The following is a 12,419-nucleotide window of genomic DNA, read 5'->3' as shown; positions in this document are numbered from 1 at the left end:
GCAACTACATTAAAAAATAATTCTCTGCAACCGTTCAAGTTACAGCGCCCTGCTTTCATGACTTTTCCTAGATATGTGCGTTTTACGTGTCAGTGTTTTTGAAACTTCGAAATCCCACCAGGAAAAGGTAGTTTGGTCATTTTTTTAGTGTATTCTGGCTAAAAGCCGGTCAGCCATCTTTTTTTACCTGACTTTAAGGCTGCAATGCTACTTTCTCCCAGCAGATGTCGCCTAGGTTCATCAATATGTTTTTTTTTTTATAGGAATCAAGGTTGAATGAATAATCCATCCTTACATATGGATATAAGAATGTGCACAGCAATAATATTTTTGTGGTAGACTATATGTGACTTCAACAATGAATGCAAAAGGTTACACTCACACAATGGCTCATTTAGATAAAACTATGTTTAATCTCAAAACGTATGCTATCAGCTCAACACAGGTCAAATGTCTTCAAACGAATAGCACTCAATAGTCTATGATGCAAATGTTGAATTTTGAAATGCTGTGAATGTCTTGAAAACACAGCCTTATGTTTATGGATGTGAATGCTTATGTAGGCTATTGAATGAATGCAAAATTACTAGGGGTGCAGGCTATTCAACCCTCTAGACCGTTTGCATTGGTTCAGGGAATAATATGTTACAATGTTGCACTTGGCACTTGGATCGTTTTTGTTCAACTGGCAATCTGGACAAAGCAAATATATAATATAACTGGGAGTATAATATAATTATAATTATATAGGAGCATTGGTGTGAGTAAAAAGAACTGTGCTTTATCCCTCTGGAGTCTGCGCCCGCGGTGGCGCGGCGTCGTACGTTTTTATAGATTTTTCCGCCTTATCAACACGCACAGAAATCATATACATAATTTTACACCGTTGTTTTGTGTATAAGGTCTGTTTCGTGTCTTGAGATTTACAGCGTTTATGATTGGTTCCTGAAGGCATCATACGCCGCCTTCTCTGAATCCATTGGTTGGAGCTTTCCCCATGGATTCAGCTGTCTATCAGTCTCAGACATTATATACCAATGACCATCCACATTATTCACCACTTTCTATCAAGCGAGCCCCCCATTGGATAAACCTGGGCCATGTGGTTTGCAAACAACTAGGGAGGATGTTTTGAAGCCGGCACATTACCTGAATGAACTTAGGCTACCGGAGGAGATAAAATGAGCAAACAAACAAAAAACAGGAGATGTGCTGAGGTTTGAGAGGCTGTCTTTGAGTCCAGTTCATCAGAAGAGGAGCTTGGGGGATATGGCGACGTGACAACAATTTGGATCTCGTCGATGATGTAAGTTTGGCTAGCTTCGCTAACGTTAGCCCATTCTTACCCGTAATGTTGACGTTACTGTAATGTTGCCGACTGCTTATGTTAGCTAGCACTGTTTATGTTAGCACTGTATGTTAGCTAGCTCTGTGTGTTTGTTTTATGCTTAGCCACTGTTTATGCACACAAAATGATCAATCCTACTGTAAGTTACCTCATGAACTTATCAAGAATAAATATCCGCTCATTATATTTGTGCGTAAAGGGAGTAACTTAGGGTGGTTTCACACATAGTTTTGTGCGCACCAAACGAGCTTTGGGCCCGAGAGCACTCTGTATGGGCCTGTGTGAACACAACAATCGCAGACAAGTGCGCACTAAAACAGCCACTCCGAGACCCTCCTGAAGAGGTGTTTTCGGAGCGGTCACAACCTACATCCATGGGTCGCAACCGATTTCTAGGGCGCTCCAGTTGTGTGAAACTGCCCGTTCTCGGACGGATGTTTGACCTAAAAAGACCCCGTAGTCAGATGCGCTGTGCATTGTGGGGCGCACTGTTTGTTTACTTGGCTCTCCAGTGGAGTGCGAGCTAGCTATCGAGCTAGCGCAAAGGTGATGAGGGACTGAATAACTGAAATATTATAACTTTAATAACCGAAATAAGAGGACAAGAGACATAAATAAGCACTAGTGCTATGAGCAACAGGCGTTGTAACATCTCCATGTTTACGTCTTGTTTACATCTCAAGCCGGTCTACTCCTGTTTACAGCCGTCGTCATGGAAACATCATTGGTGCGCACTACATCTTGCGTGGCCTTGCTTATGTAGTTTGCTTATGTAGTTTGCTTATGTAGTTTGCTTATGTAGTTTGCGTCGACTATGAATCCGGCCTAGGCGCGGCTGTGCTTCTCCAAAGTGCGCCGACTTCTTGTTTCAGTCAAAACCAAATCTAAAGTAGGCCTAATGATTTACGTCCTGCAAAATATACATCTTTCTATCCAACAATGCATGTTTAATTTGCCAGTGAATGTCTGTTTTGCCAGTGCTCTACTAGAGTATGTGTGTGTGTGTGTGTGTGTGTGTGTGTGTGTGTGTGTGTGTGTGTGTGTGTGTGTGTGTGTGGGTGTGGGTGTGTGTGTGTGTGTGTGTGTGTGCGCGCGCGTGCCCAGGCCTTAGTTGGCCAGTTTACCTACTCGGTTAGCTTACCCTGTGTTGTTAGTCCTGCCTGTTGTTTTGTCTCATTGGTCTTCTCTGTTCTTGTAAAGCGTCCTTGGGTGTATTGAAAAGCGCTTTATAAATCTAATTTATCATTAATGTTGTTTCTCTGTTTTGTATTTTTCAGAAAAGAGAAGCACACACCAGCCACGTTATCCACGCCAGTTTCCATCCTAGTTGGTTCTGCTGAGATGCGTTCAAGACCACCGGCTTTGCTATCAGATATCTTGTTCATAGCTTGATACACTCATGAGATGGTTTATTTATTGATTTTATTAATTTATGGAGTAACAAGTCCATTGTTTGTTTGTTCATTCCAGTGAAAAATTACAAGTAAATAATAAGTTTGGAGAAAGAGAACCTGTTTCCTTGGTCTTTTTATTTCCAGACATTCCATGAAGGTTTATGTGGTGTGTAGTCATTATTCAGTATTATTACATCCCAGTATTACATTTGGGGAAAGTAAAGTGAAAAACAACAATTTACTAAAAAATGTATTTTACATAATTGTATTTTAGGCTTTGATTATAGATGAATTTGGCTATTTTAACTAACTTTTCTATGCTATTTCATTTATATATATATACACCCAAATTTGACAAGGTGGAGCTTCTTTATAGCAACATCCATGTTGGAGGCATTGTCAACTGTGGCTGCCACAACCTTCTCTTGGATGCTGAAGTCCTCCATGATCTCATCTATCTCCTCAGCCACAGCATGCCCTAACCAAGCCATATGTTGTAGCCCTCCCCAACCCCCACTGGTTTACATTGACATGCAAATAGGCCTAGCTGTCTGTTTGCTGGTAGCGAATGTCAAAGGACAGGGAGCAAGCAACCTTTTATTTCAGCCAACTCTCCTAAGTGATGAGATGATGTTGACTTTGTGGCATCTGATGTGGCATTTTATTGGAACATGTATGTTTTTATATCACTATAATATATATCACTTATCACCCAATTGAATTGGTTTCGGTGTAGGTAGGCTACCCTCGTGATCCATGAAGGAACGGTGCGTGAGATTGAAAATAATCTGAAATCACAACGGGGTTGACTGGCTGTTCAGCCACACATTAGGCTAGGCTAGGCTAAGCCTAAAACAACAACAAAAAAACAACAACATTGCACTGGAAACTGGCACTGTCTCGTTTTTCCACACACAAAATTACATCGAGAGCAACAGTCATGGGCGGTCACCACTACTGAGTTAGACAATACGATTCTGCTAATTTCACATTTGTCAGGCACACTCGTCCACTAACCCAACGTTTTGCACAGTCAGTGGGCAGGCTCACTACAACCCCCACCATTCACAGAATGCTCAATGAGCCTACATTGACATGCAAATAGCCTAGGATGGTAGGTGACACGTTTGCAGCAGTTTTGCAAATAGGCTAGGCTGCTAGCTGCCAGTTTTAGACTGCTAACTGACAGTTTTAGACTGCTAGCTGACAGTTTTGCAGTGACTGGGTGCAAGATCGCTCGTCGTCACTGTAAATGAGGGCAACCTCAGTGCCTCTCGAGCATAAATAAACGATCTATAAATCCACAAGCCGGCCAAGTCCAATGCATCTTGATCACAACTTTCACATCTATTCTTGGCTGTGATATTTATTGTACTGAGTAAATGTTTACATTGTATATTGTCTTGACCCATTGAGGAAGCTACAGTAAATGTGAATATAGGCTAAGCAATACCTGAATTTTAATGTGCAACATGGACAAACTCTAGCCTACTAGAATAGTCGATATTTTCCCATTGCACTTGCAGACCCTTATTCTAAGCCACAAGAGCCACTTATTCAAAAATAAAGTGTTAACTGAATCAGATTATTGTTGGAGTCAATTTATTTTTCAGTAGCCTTTATATTGCATAGAAAACTGTGCTCATGTGTCACACTGTGTTTGTAGCCCTCTGCAAATACCAACCCCACCCATACAGCAGCACCTACAACTACATAACATAGGTTGGATAGGCTAATAATAGCCTAATAAAAAAACTACGTTTGAGCTAGCTAACGTTACCTACCATTAGCTCAACCGGGACAGTTGCCAGTTAGCGATGAGAGGCAAAGTCCCAAGCCCAGTTGATAGCCTCCATCGTGGGATGAGGGTGGTGCAATCATGGCCACTATCCAGCTTCATACACCCAACGTTAGGCTAGCTAAGCTAGCTAGCAAGCAAGCAGTTGCAAAGTCGAACAATACAGGTTGTAAAATGATGCGGGGGCATATCTCTCGCTAGCTATGCATGCCGTATTATATTATTTTAAGAGTTTGCCCCAAAAGACAAAAACGTTAATTTGAAGTTAAAAGCTAACAAAAGCTGGGGCCGTCTCTAAAGTGGGGCTGTCTCATTCATAACGGCGACAGGCACTAGCCTGGCAGACTGCATCGAATAGTTATCAAACAAGTTTGGGAACTAACGTTAGCTGGCATAATCCAATAATTCCCCCAAAAGAACCCCTCCACTGCACAAGCGTTTTACCAAACCTAGCTAATACCCTACTAACACAATCAGGTTGCAGCAATGTTGCAGAAACGTGCAATTTAGACTTTTGTATGGTCCACTCAACGTCAAGTTAAACGTGCATGCAACGCAAACGCGGTATCTGCACACAAGTTGCTGCAACGTGCAGGTCCAACGTGTCTGCAACGTGCCTGCAATGTGTACACAACGTTGTGATTTCCGTGATGATTTCGATGTATATTGCTGCAACGTTGTATACACGTTTATATATTACTTTGTTACGTTGCTGCAACGTGGTCTACACTTCCGTTGGCTACATTTATAATTTGCATTACAAAACAAATCAGCTCCTTGCACAAGCTCCACTTCCTGAAACTCTACAGGCGTATTTCTTTACCGTCCTATACTATTGGATAGCAATAGCGATGAATCCGGTGTGCAGCACACCTGATCAATCACTTCCATCCACTAGTATAGGACAGGAAAGAAATACGCCTGTAGAGTGTCAGGAAGTAGTGGAGCTTGTGCAAAGAGCCTATTAATGTCATAGTCAATGCAGCAAGCAAAATTATGGTACAAAAGTTATGACACAACACCATTCAGTCAAGAACAATTTATTTTATTAAAAAAGTACACAATGTCTGGCCTGCAACATGATAAACAAGTTTAAAAACAAAAAGGATTAAAAAAAAAATACAAAAAGTTATTTACAAAAAAAAGTTATTTACAAAAAAATGGCAGGCTGTGCTCAGATGGGCTGCGGGTGGGCGTCAGATGGGCTGGGGGGGGGGGGGGGGCTGTGCTCAGATGGGCTGGGGGGGGGGGGCTGTGCTCAGATGGGTGTCAGATGGGCTGCGGGTGGGCGTCAGATGGGCTGGGGGGGGGGGGGCTGTGCTCAGATGGGCTGGGGGGCAGCTAGGAAGGGAAGTCTTCCTCATCAGAATGCTGGGCTGTGCTCAGATGGACTGTTCTTGGATGGGCTGTGCTCAGGCGGACTTCTGCAGATACCTAAAGACACAATGAAATGGCCGTAAATACACAACGCACATACATGCACAAAAAAGTGGTACACAATCTTTGGAACCATGCAGTCACACTGGGTAGGAGAAACCAAAAAAAAAGACATCACTTACCCTTCTGCATTTAGCAGGGGCATGTTTCAATGTCTCCTGCAGCTGGGCGGCCACCTCCGCCATCGTAGCCTTTGGCATAGAGACCATCACTGCACCTTTAAGTTATCAAGAAAGGTAATGGTTTCAATTCACATCGGTCATGGAACAAAGACGATGTATTAAAAAATATTCAAAATATGAACCATTTCTTACATGTTAGAACATTGAAGAGTGTCATACTCTTCAGTGGCTTCTTCCCCTTCTTCCCGTGCACACTGTAGGCGCTCCACACCGCATGTGTGGCTACAGCTGACAGCACCCGCCGGACTGTGTCCGCCAAGTCTCTGCCACCAATGGCACCTAGGTATTGTGTCTGCAAAACAAAGAGTCATTTACTCTACCCTTCCCTGCACTGCAAAAATAAGACAAAGTTCCGCCCTGCAGACACTCACCATCTTCCTCTGATGTTCCCGGTCCTTCAACCTGGCCTCACAGACCTGCAGCTCCTCGTCCGTTTGGGCAGGGTTCAGTACATCCAGCACTTCTCCCTGGGCTCCAGACTCCACAGGCCGCATGCTCTGGGCCAGTTCCCTCACACTCTGCGCAAGCTCACAGAGCTGCTCCCGCAAGTCTGAGAACTGCTGATGTACAGACCTCTGGAAATCTAGATAAACAAAGATGTGGCTATAAGTACATTGACATAAAACTAAATGAAACTCAAAATATATCCCTGCATGAAACATGAAGTAGTTCCATACCAGCATCTGCAGAGCAGAATCGATTAGGTAGAGGGGTACATGGAGTCAATGGTGCTGGAGCCGTTTTATTGGGCGACGGCATCACAGACCTAACTGAAAAACAAAAGGGATAAAGGAAAGGGATTAGCAGGAAACTGTATGGTGTTGGCAGCATGCTTTGGCTTCTGGCATTTGAAGGAAAATAAATTAAGACATTAACAGGTAGACATCAAAACACCACAGCAGTACATGCCACTCTTACCTGGTCTGGCTGGGGTGCTATACATGAAGCCTGGGCTCGCATGGTTTTCGCTCACAGGGGATGAGCTCGGAAAATCTGCAAGATGAGTAAATGGTATTCAATCTAAAAAAGCCAATCACAGAGCTAACTGAAAACCTAAAGGGATTAGCAGGAAACTTTATGGTGTTGGCTTTGGCTTCTGGCATTTGGAGGGAAACTAAATAAAGACAAGACAGGTAGACACCACAGCAGTACATGCCACTCTTACCTGGTCTGGCTGGGGTGCTGTATGATCTGGCTGGGGTCTGGGCCCCGCTCGCTCACATGGGACAAGCTTGGAAAATCTGCAAGATGAGTAAAATGGTATTCAAAATAAATAAAAAATAGTCCAACTATCAGTGTGCAGTAGGCATAGACATTTCATTTCAACACAAACATGCATACCTGGATTGTACAGCACACATGGATTGTACTGGACCGCTGGCAGAGGCCTTTCAACTCCGGCACCTGGCACCTGGTCTTTGGCCTGCATAGTGGGGACCAATGGCTGCCCGGGGCTTGGAATATGTAGTGGAATATCAGTAAATTAGCTCAGATTACTCGATTTCAAAAGTACTACTCTTTTGGGACTGTTGAATGCACTTTAGTATATTACCTTCGTCACTGGAGTGATAGCGTGTGTTGCGCCGTCTCTTTCGAACGTCTTGGCACTCGTCCATTGACGACTGCTGCTCAAAGACTTTTGCCATGAGCCTGGCACCTTCGTAATGATCTGTGTGCATAAAGTACCATAATCAATACATTTCAGCCATCCTTTTTTCCTCAGAATAATGAGTCATGATCTTCCCCCCACCCCCATCAGTATTTTTTAATAGCTTAAAATGCAAACAGTACCAGTTGTGGACTTTGGGAAAACCCGGACTCTGTGGAGCGCCCAGCCAGGGTTAGGTTCCACACAGCTCTTTATCCGTTGGCTGACTCATTCATTGGCCAGGAACACATCTGCAACTGTGCGTGAAACCATTAGTAGCCGCTTCCCTGTACAATTGAAAAGTAGCACACCAAACACACAAACATGTTCTTACCCCATCCTTTTTGGAGCCAGGATACTGGGACAACCGACAGTGTCCTCCCCCAGAAACTCCACACTGCAATAGTCTGCCCAATAAACAAAAAAATATTAAGTTTATAAACACACAAGGACCCTATGGGAAAGTAGGCAGAGGGGAAGAAGCGACTAAAACAACAATTCAACAAGTCATTACAGCCGATAAGTAATTAGTGACACGCCACTATTCTATTCTTTTTTTTTGATTCTCTGCCGGCCCAGGACAGATGCGGTCAATGGCGGTCAATCATCAATCAATCGTGTGGGAAACATGAAGCTAGTTTAGGCATTAGCCACTGCAGTGCACAGAATAAATGTATAAGGCCTGTGAATCACGCGTTACTACTCGCAGTTTTAACAGGAACGCCTGTTTTTGACTCGAACTCCAACATACACACCGATACTACTAATGTGGCAAACAAAGCTGCCTCCATCTTTGTTTCGAGCTATAACGCTATTGTCCATGGTAACCCGCTTACCTCATGGGTGGCATTGTTCTCAGTCTCCCACTTTCCAGACAAATGGAAAATATATAAAGCATTATCTTGGCTTCGCCTTCACTGTTGCCTATGTAAAATTAGCCTAAGATTCGTGATGGCCTTAGAAAGCCTGACACGAGCGAGCTCCCAATGTGACTCTCAAATTCAGCAGAGTCAAACAAACACATATTCACATTTCCCTCAGTCCAGCGGCCATTTTAGATTGCGTGGTAGCGTGCTAGCTAGCATTAGCTAACGTTAGCTAGCTATCATTAGGCTTCCAATTCCTGAACTTAGTTTAGCGTGCAGGTTATGAGTTACTTCTGTTTACTTAAATTATTACCGGTAAGTAAACAAATAAATTGCTAAACCAACAGTCAAATCAATGTAATTTGATGAGGAAAAAAACCCTGAGGTAACTGGTATAACTTACCAGATCTGAAGTGCGCACCACACTGTGGTGTTGGTCCCCAATCTGTTCTCTTTATGGCTTTAAACCACAGCTTTCGGCGGTTCCTCTGAAAAGGGGGACATCTCGAGGGGATGCTGAAGAATCTGAGGCCATCATCTTGTCCTTTTCTGTTTGTACAGTTCACAGCACAGCAGCTTTGAGGCATAATTAGCTACACGAAACGAGTAGCTAGCGAGTTCGTTCCTCGTTCGCTCGTTCCTTTTTACCGAGAGGCTGTGTGCTCGCTCTGCTGTGACGTAGGCGGCGAACCCATCTATAGGGAGGGAAAGTGATCTCATCGCCCCCTAGTGGAAGTGTTCCTAATGCCGAGAGAATGAATGGGTTTTCTCATAGACACGTCTTTTGAAAAATGATATCTTGGTCGACACCGAAAAGTTAGACTTTTTTTTAATTAATGAACAAGCATTCAATTTATAACAAACAGGGAAATATACAATCAATAACATTTCTAAGATGCGTTATTAACCTCAACATACAGTACAATATGAAGGATATAAGCGAAAATTAAAAAAAATTAAAAAAGACAGGAGCAGTTTGGCAAAGAATCCTGCCTACTTCAACTGTGAACCAAGCAAGCAGTGACGTCACGGGATAGCCCGATTGCAATCCTAATGCTAGCCTAATAGGACTTTAATCCAACGTCACTGCAACGTTTATTTAATGACGTTGCAGGGACCCATATTGCAAATGTTTCTGCAACGTTGCAGAAAAGTCTAATTAGACTTAGGAGGGTAAAGTTATTTTCGACCTTAGATGGACGTTGTCACAACATCGCCTGATGGTAACGTTGCAACTTACCTAAGTACAACTTATGTGCAACGTTGCTGCAACCCACTGTGTTAGTAGGGTAAGCACAAGCTACTGAGTGCAACGTTAGCCCTGCTAACGGAGAGAACGGATTTGGAGGAGATTGTTGCAGCTGGTGCTAAATGAGGCAAAGGAACATGTCAAATAGAATACAACAAACATGCGGAAAATGTATTCAATCACTTCTTCTTTCCAGCAGTGTCGATGCAACTATTACTGCCCTCCACAGAATGTTGCTACATACTTCACGTCCGGATGTAAACAAGCCGGATTGCCAGATTGGTGCTGCAGCCCCAACGAGTGCTCCAAATCCCCCCAATGCGATAAAAACCCGCCCAAATATTATATATTTATTTAGTATAATATATATCTATATATCATAATACATGTTAAGAAAAATGCCTTTCAGCTCAAATTCCGAAAATAAAACTGCAACACAAGCCTACCCCAGCGGCTTAGCCAGAAATCCGACCGGGCCTGAGTAAACATAGAATTCATCCATAAATCTATCCATAAATTGCTCAATAGGTGAATAGTCCTACATCATACTGCGCCAATGTGTTATTATTTGTCAAGTGTTATCAGTGATATGCTTTCTATTTGATAATAGGGCTTGGGAAAACGTAGTCCCAGACACGACCATCTTATTTCTAGACAGGTGTATCTATTTGTAGCCCAAGCCGGTGTCACAAACACACACACGAGCGCCATCTAGCGGCCATTGTGTGTCAATAACAGCCTCCCATTCTAAAGACTGCGGGGGCATTTGACCCACCCCCCAGCTATGCTGGTAAGTTTCAAATGCTTGGCGCTGCTAGTGCTAAGAACATTTATAAAGCAGTACATTAAATTACATTTCAGAGTAAGAGAGGCTAAAAAAGCATCATAGGAGAGACATGGCAAATACTGGTGTGTGTTTGCTATGGCCCAGGCCTAAAGCCGGAAGTTATGGCTGGTGGCCGGCTGGTGTATGTCTGTGTGTACTGTACGTGTGTAACTAAATGCTACGACATCCACAGCAGACACAGGGGTATCTATCGGACTCCGGGAGGTCTGCTGGTGACAGTGGGGCATCCACTGAACCTGGTTAGAAGATAGGAGGGAGAGAGAGAGGCACTAGGGAGAGGAAAGGCAAAACAGGGTTAGTAGCACACAGAGCCATACAAGCAACACAGATATTAAAACAGGCAACCTGGAGCAAGATCCTGGAATATATTCGTCTAACGGCTAAGAACATTTATAGAGCAATAAATTACATTAAATTACATTTTCAGAGCAAGAAAGGCTAAGAGCATTAGGTCCAGGCCTAAGCCGGATGTGGACTGATGTGTGTCTGTGTGTACGTGTGTGTGTGTGTGTGTTAACTAAATACTACGACACAGGGGTATCTATCGGACTCAGGGTGGTCTGCGGGCGACAGTGGGGCATCCACTGGACCTGGTTAGAAGGTAGGAGGGAGAGAGAGAGAGGCACTAGGGGAGGCAGAAAACGGTTAGTAGCACGCTGAGCCATTGAAGCAACACAGCTGTCAGAACAGTACAAGCCTGTTTCAGGGTAACCAGCTTCTGTACACTACTTGATATACATACAGTGCATAGCAGGATATACACCAATGTATACAGAGGATTCACAGGTAGGTTTGAGGCTGCCTTTCTGTGTCTCAAGGTCCTGGCTAGTGATTGTAGGCTAGGTTGAAAAGGTACGTCTTGAGATCTCGCTTGAAGACCTCCGTTGTTTCGGCCCTTCTTAGGCACTCCAGCAGGGTGTTCCAGAGGTTTGGGGCATAGAAACTAAAAGCTACCTCTCTGTGTTTCTTGGTTCTGGCTTTTGGAACTATTAAAAGTTCATTTTACCGGTTAGATAGGTCCTAAGCCAATTAAGGACTGGACCGGAGAGGCCAATCCACTTCTCCAATCTTTTGATGAGGATTGCATGATCTATAGTGTCAAAGGCTGCACTCAGGTCCAGGAGGACGAGAACAGAGAGCTCTTTGGAATCAGCATTAATTCTGAGGTCATTTACAACTTTGACTAATGCCGTCTCTGTGCTATGATGGGCGCGAAAGCCGGACTGGAAAAGGTCAAGGGTAGAACTTGTAGCTAGGAAATCATTAATCTGTTTGAAAACAATCTTTTCCAGAATTTTACTCAAAAAGGGAAGGTTGAAGATTTGTCTAAAATTGCTAAGTTGTTTTTCTTCAGCACGGGTCTCACCAAAGCAGTTTTAAGTATTGGTGGGAAGACACCTGTAGATAGGGAGTCATTAACAATGGATAAAATGTCATAGGATACAGAGTCAAAAATAGTTTTGAAAAAATCGGTGGGGATGGGATCCAGCAGGCATGTGGAGGATTTGAGTTTGGATACTACTTTTCTCAACATTTCTGTGTCCACCAGTCTAAATAAGCTCATATGTCCATTACATGGAGGAAGAGGATCTGTGAACGGGATGCATGGCCTTTCCTGGGTGATATTCCTCCTAATATTCATAATCTTAT

At 43.4% G+C, this 12,419-nt stretch overlaps 2 protein-coding genes across 2 annotated transcripts in view; one reads left to right on the top strand and one right to left on the bottom strand.

The window, feature by feature from the left end:
- furinb (furin (paired basic amino acid cleaving enzyme) b) overlaps positions 1–12,419 on the top strand; it is a gene marked incomplete at its 3' end in the record, with an annotated part of 304,944 nt that overhangs the window by 57,722 nt on the left and 234,803 nt on the right. The gene's annotated exons all lie outside the window — the stretch shown is intronic.
- On the bottom strand, positions 5,868–6,653 carry LOC311319238 (uncharacterized protein; the record flags this gene model as incomplete). Its single annotated transcript, XM_084450730.1, has 4 exons — positions 5,868–5,974; positions 6,100–6,194; positions 6,292–6,451; positions 6,531–6,653. The coding sequence occupies 4 exons, from the start codon at positions 6,651–6,653 to the stop codon at positions 5,882–5,884; spliced, it is 471 nt and encodes a 156-aa protein (XP_084306856.1). The 3' UTR covers positions 5,868–5,881.

The sequence above is a fragment of the Borostomias antarcticus genome (assembly GCF_949987555.1).
Source record: "Borostomias antarcticus genome assembly, chromosome: 16".
NCBI lineage: Eukaryota > Metazoa > Chordata > Actinopteri > Stomiiformes > Stomiidae > Borostomias > Borostomias antarcticus.
This window is presented reverse-complemented; position numbering and strand designations above follow the sequence as displayed.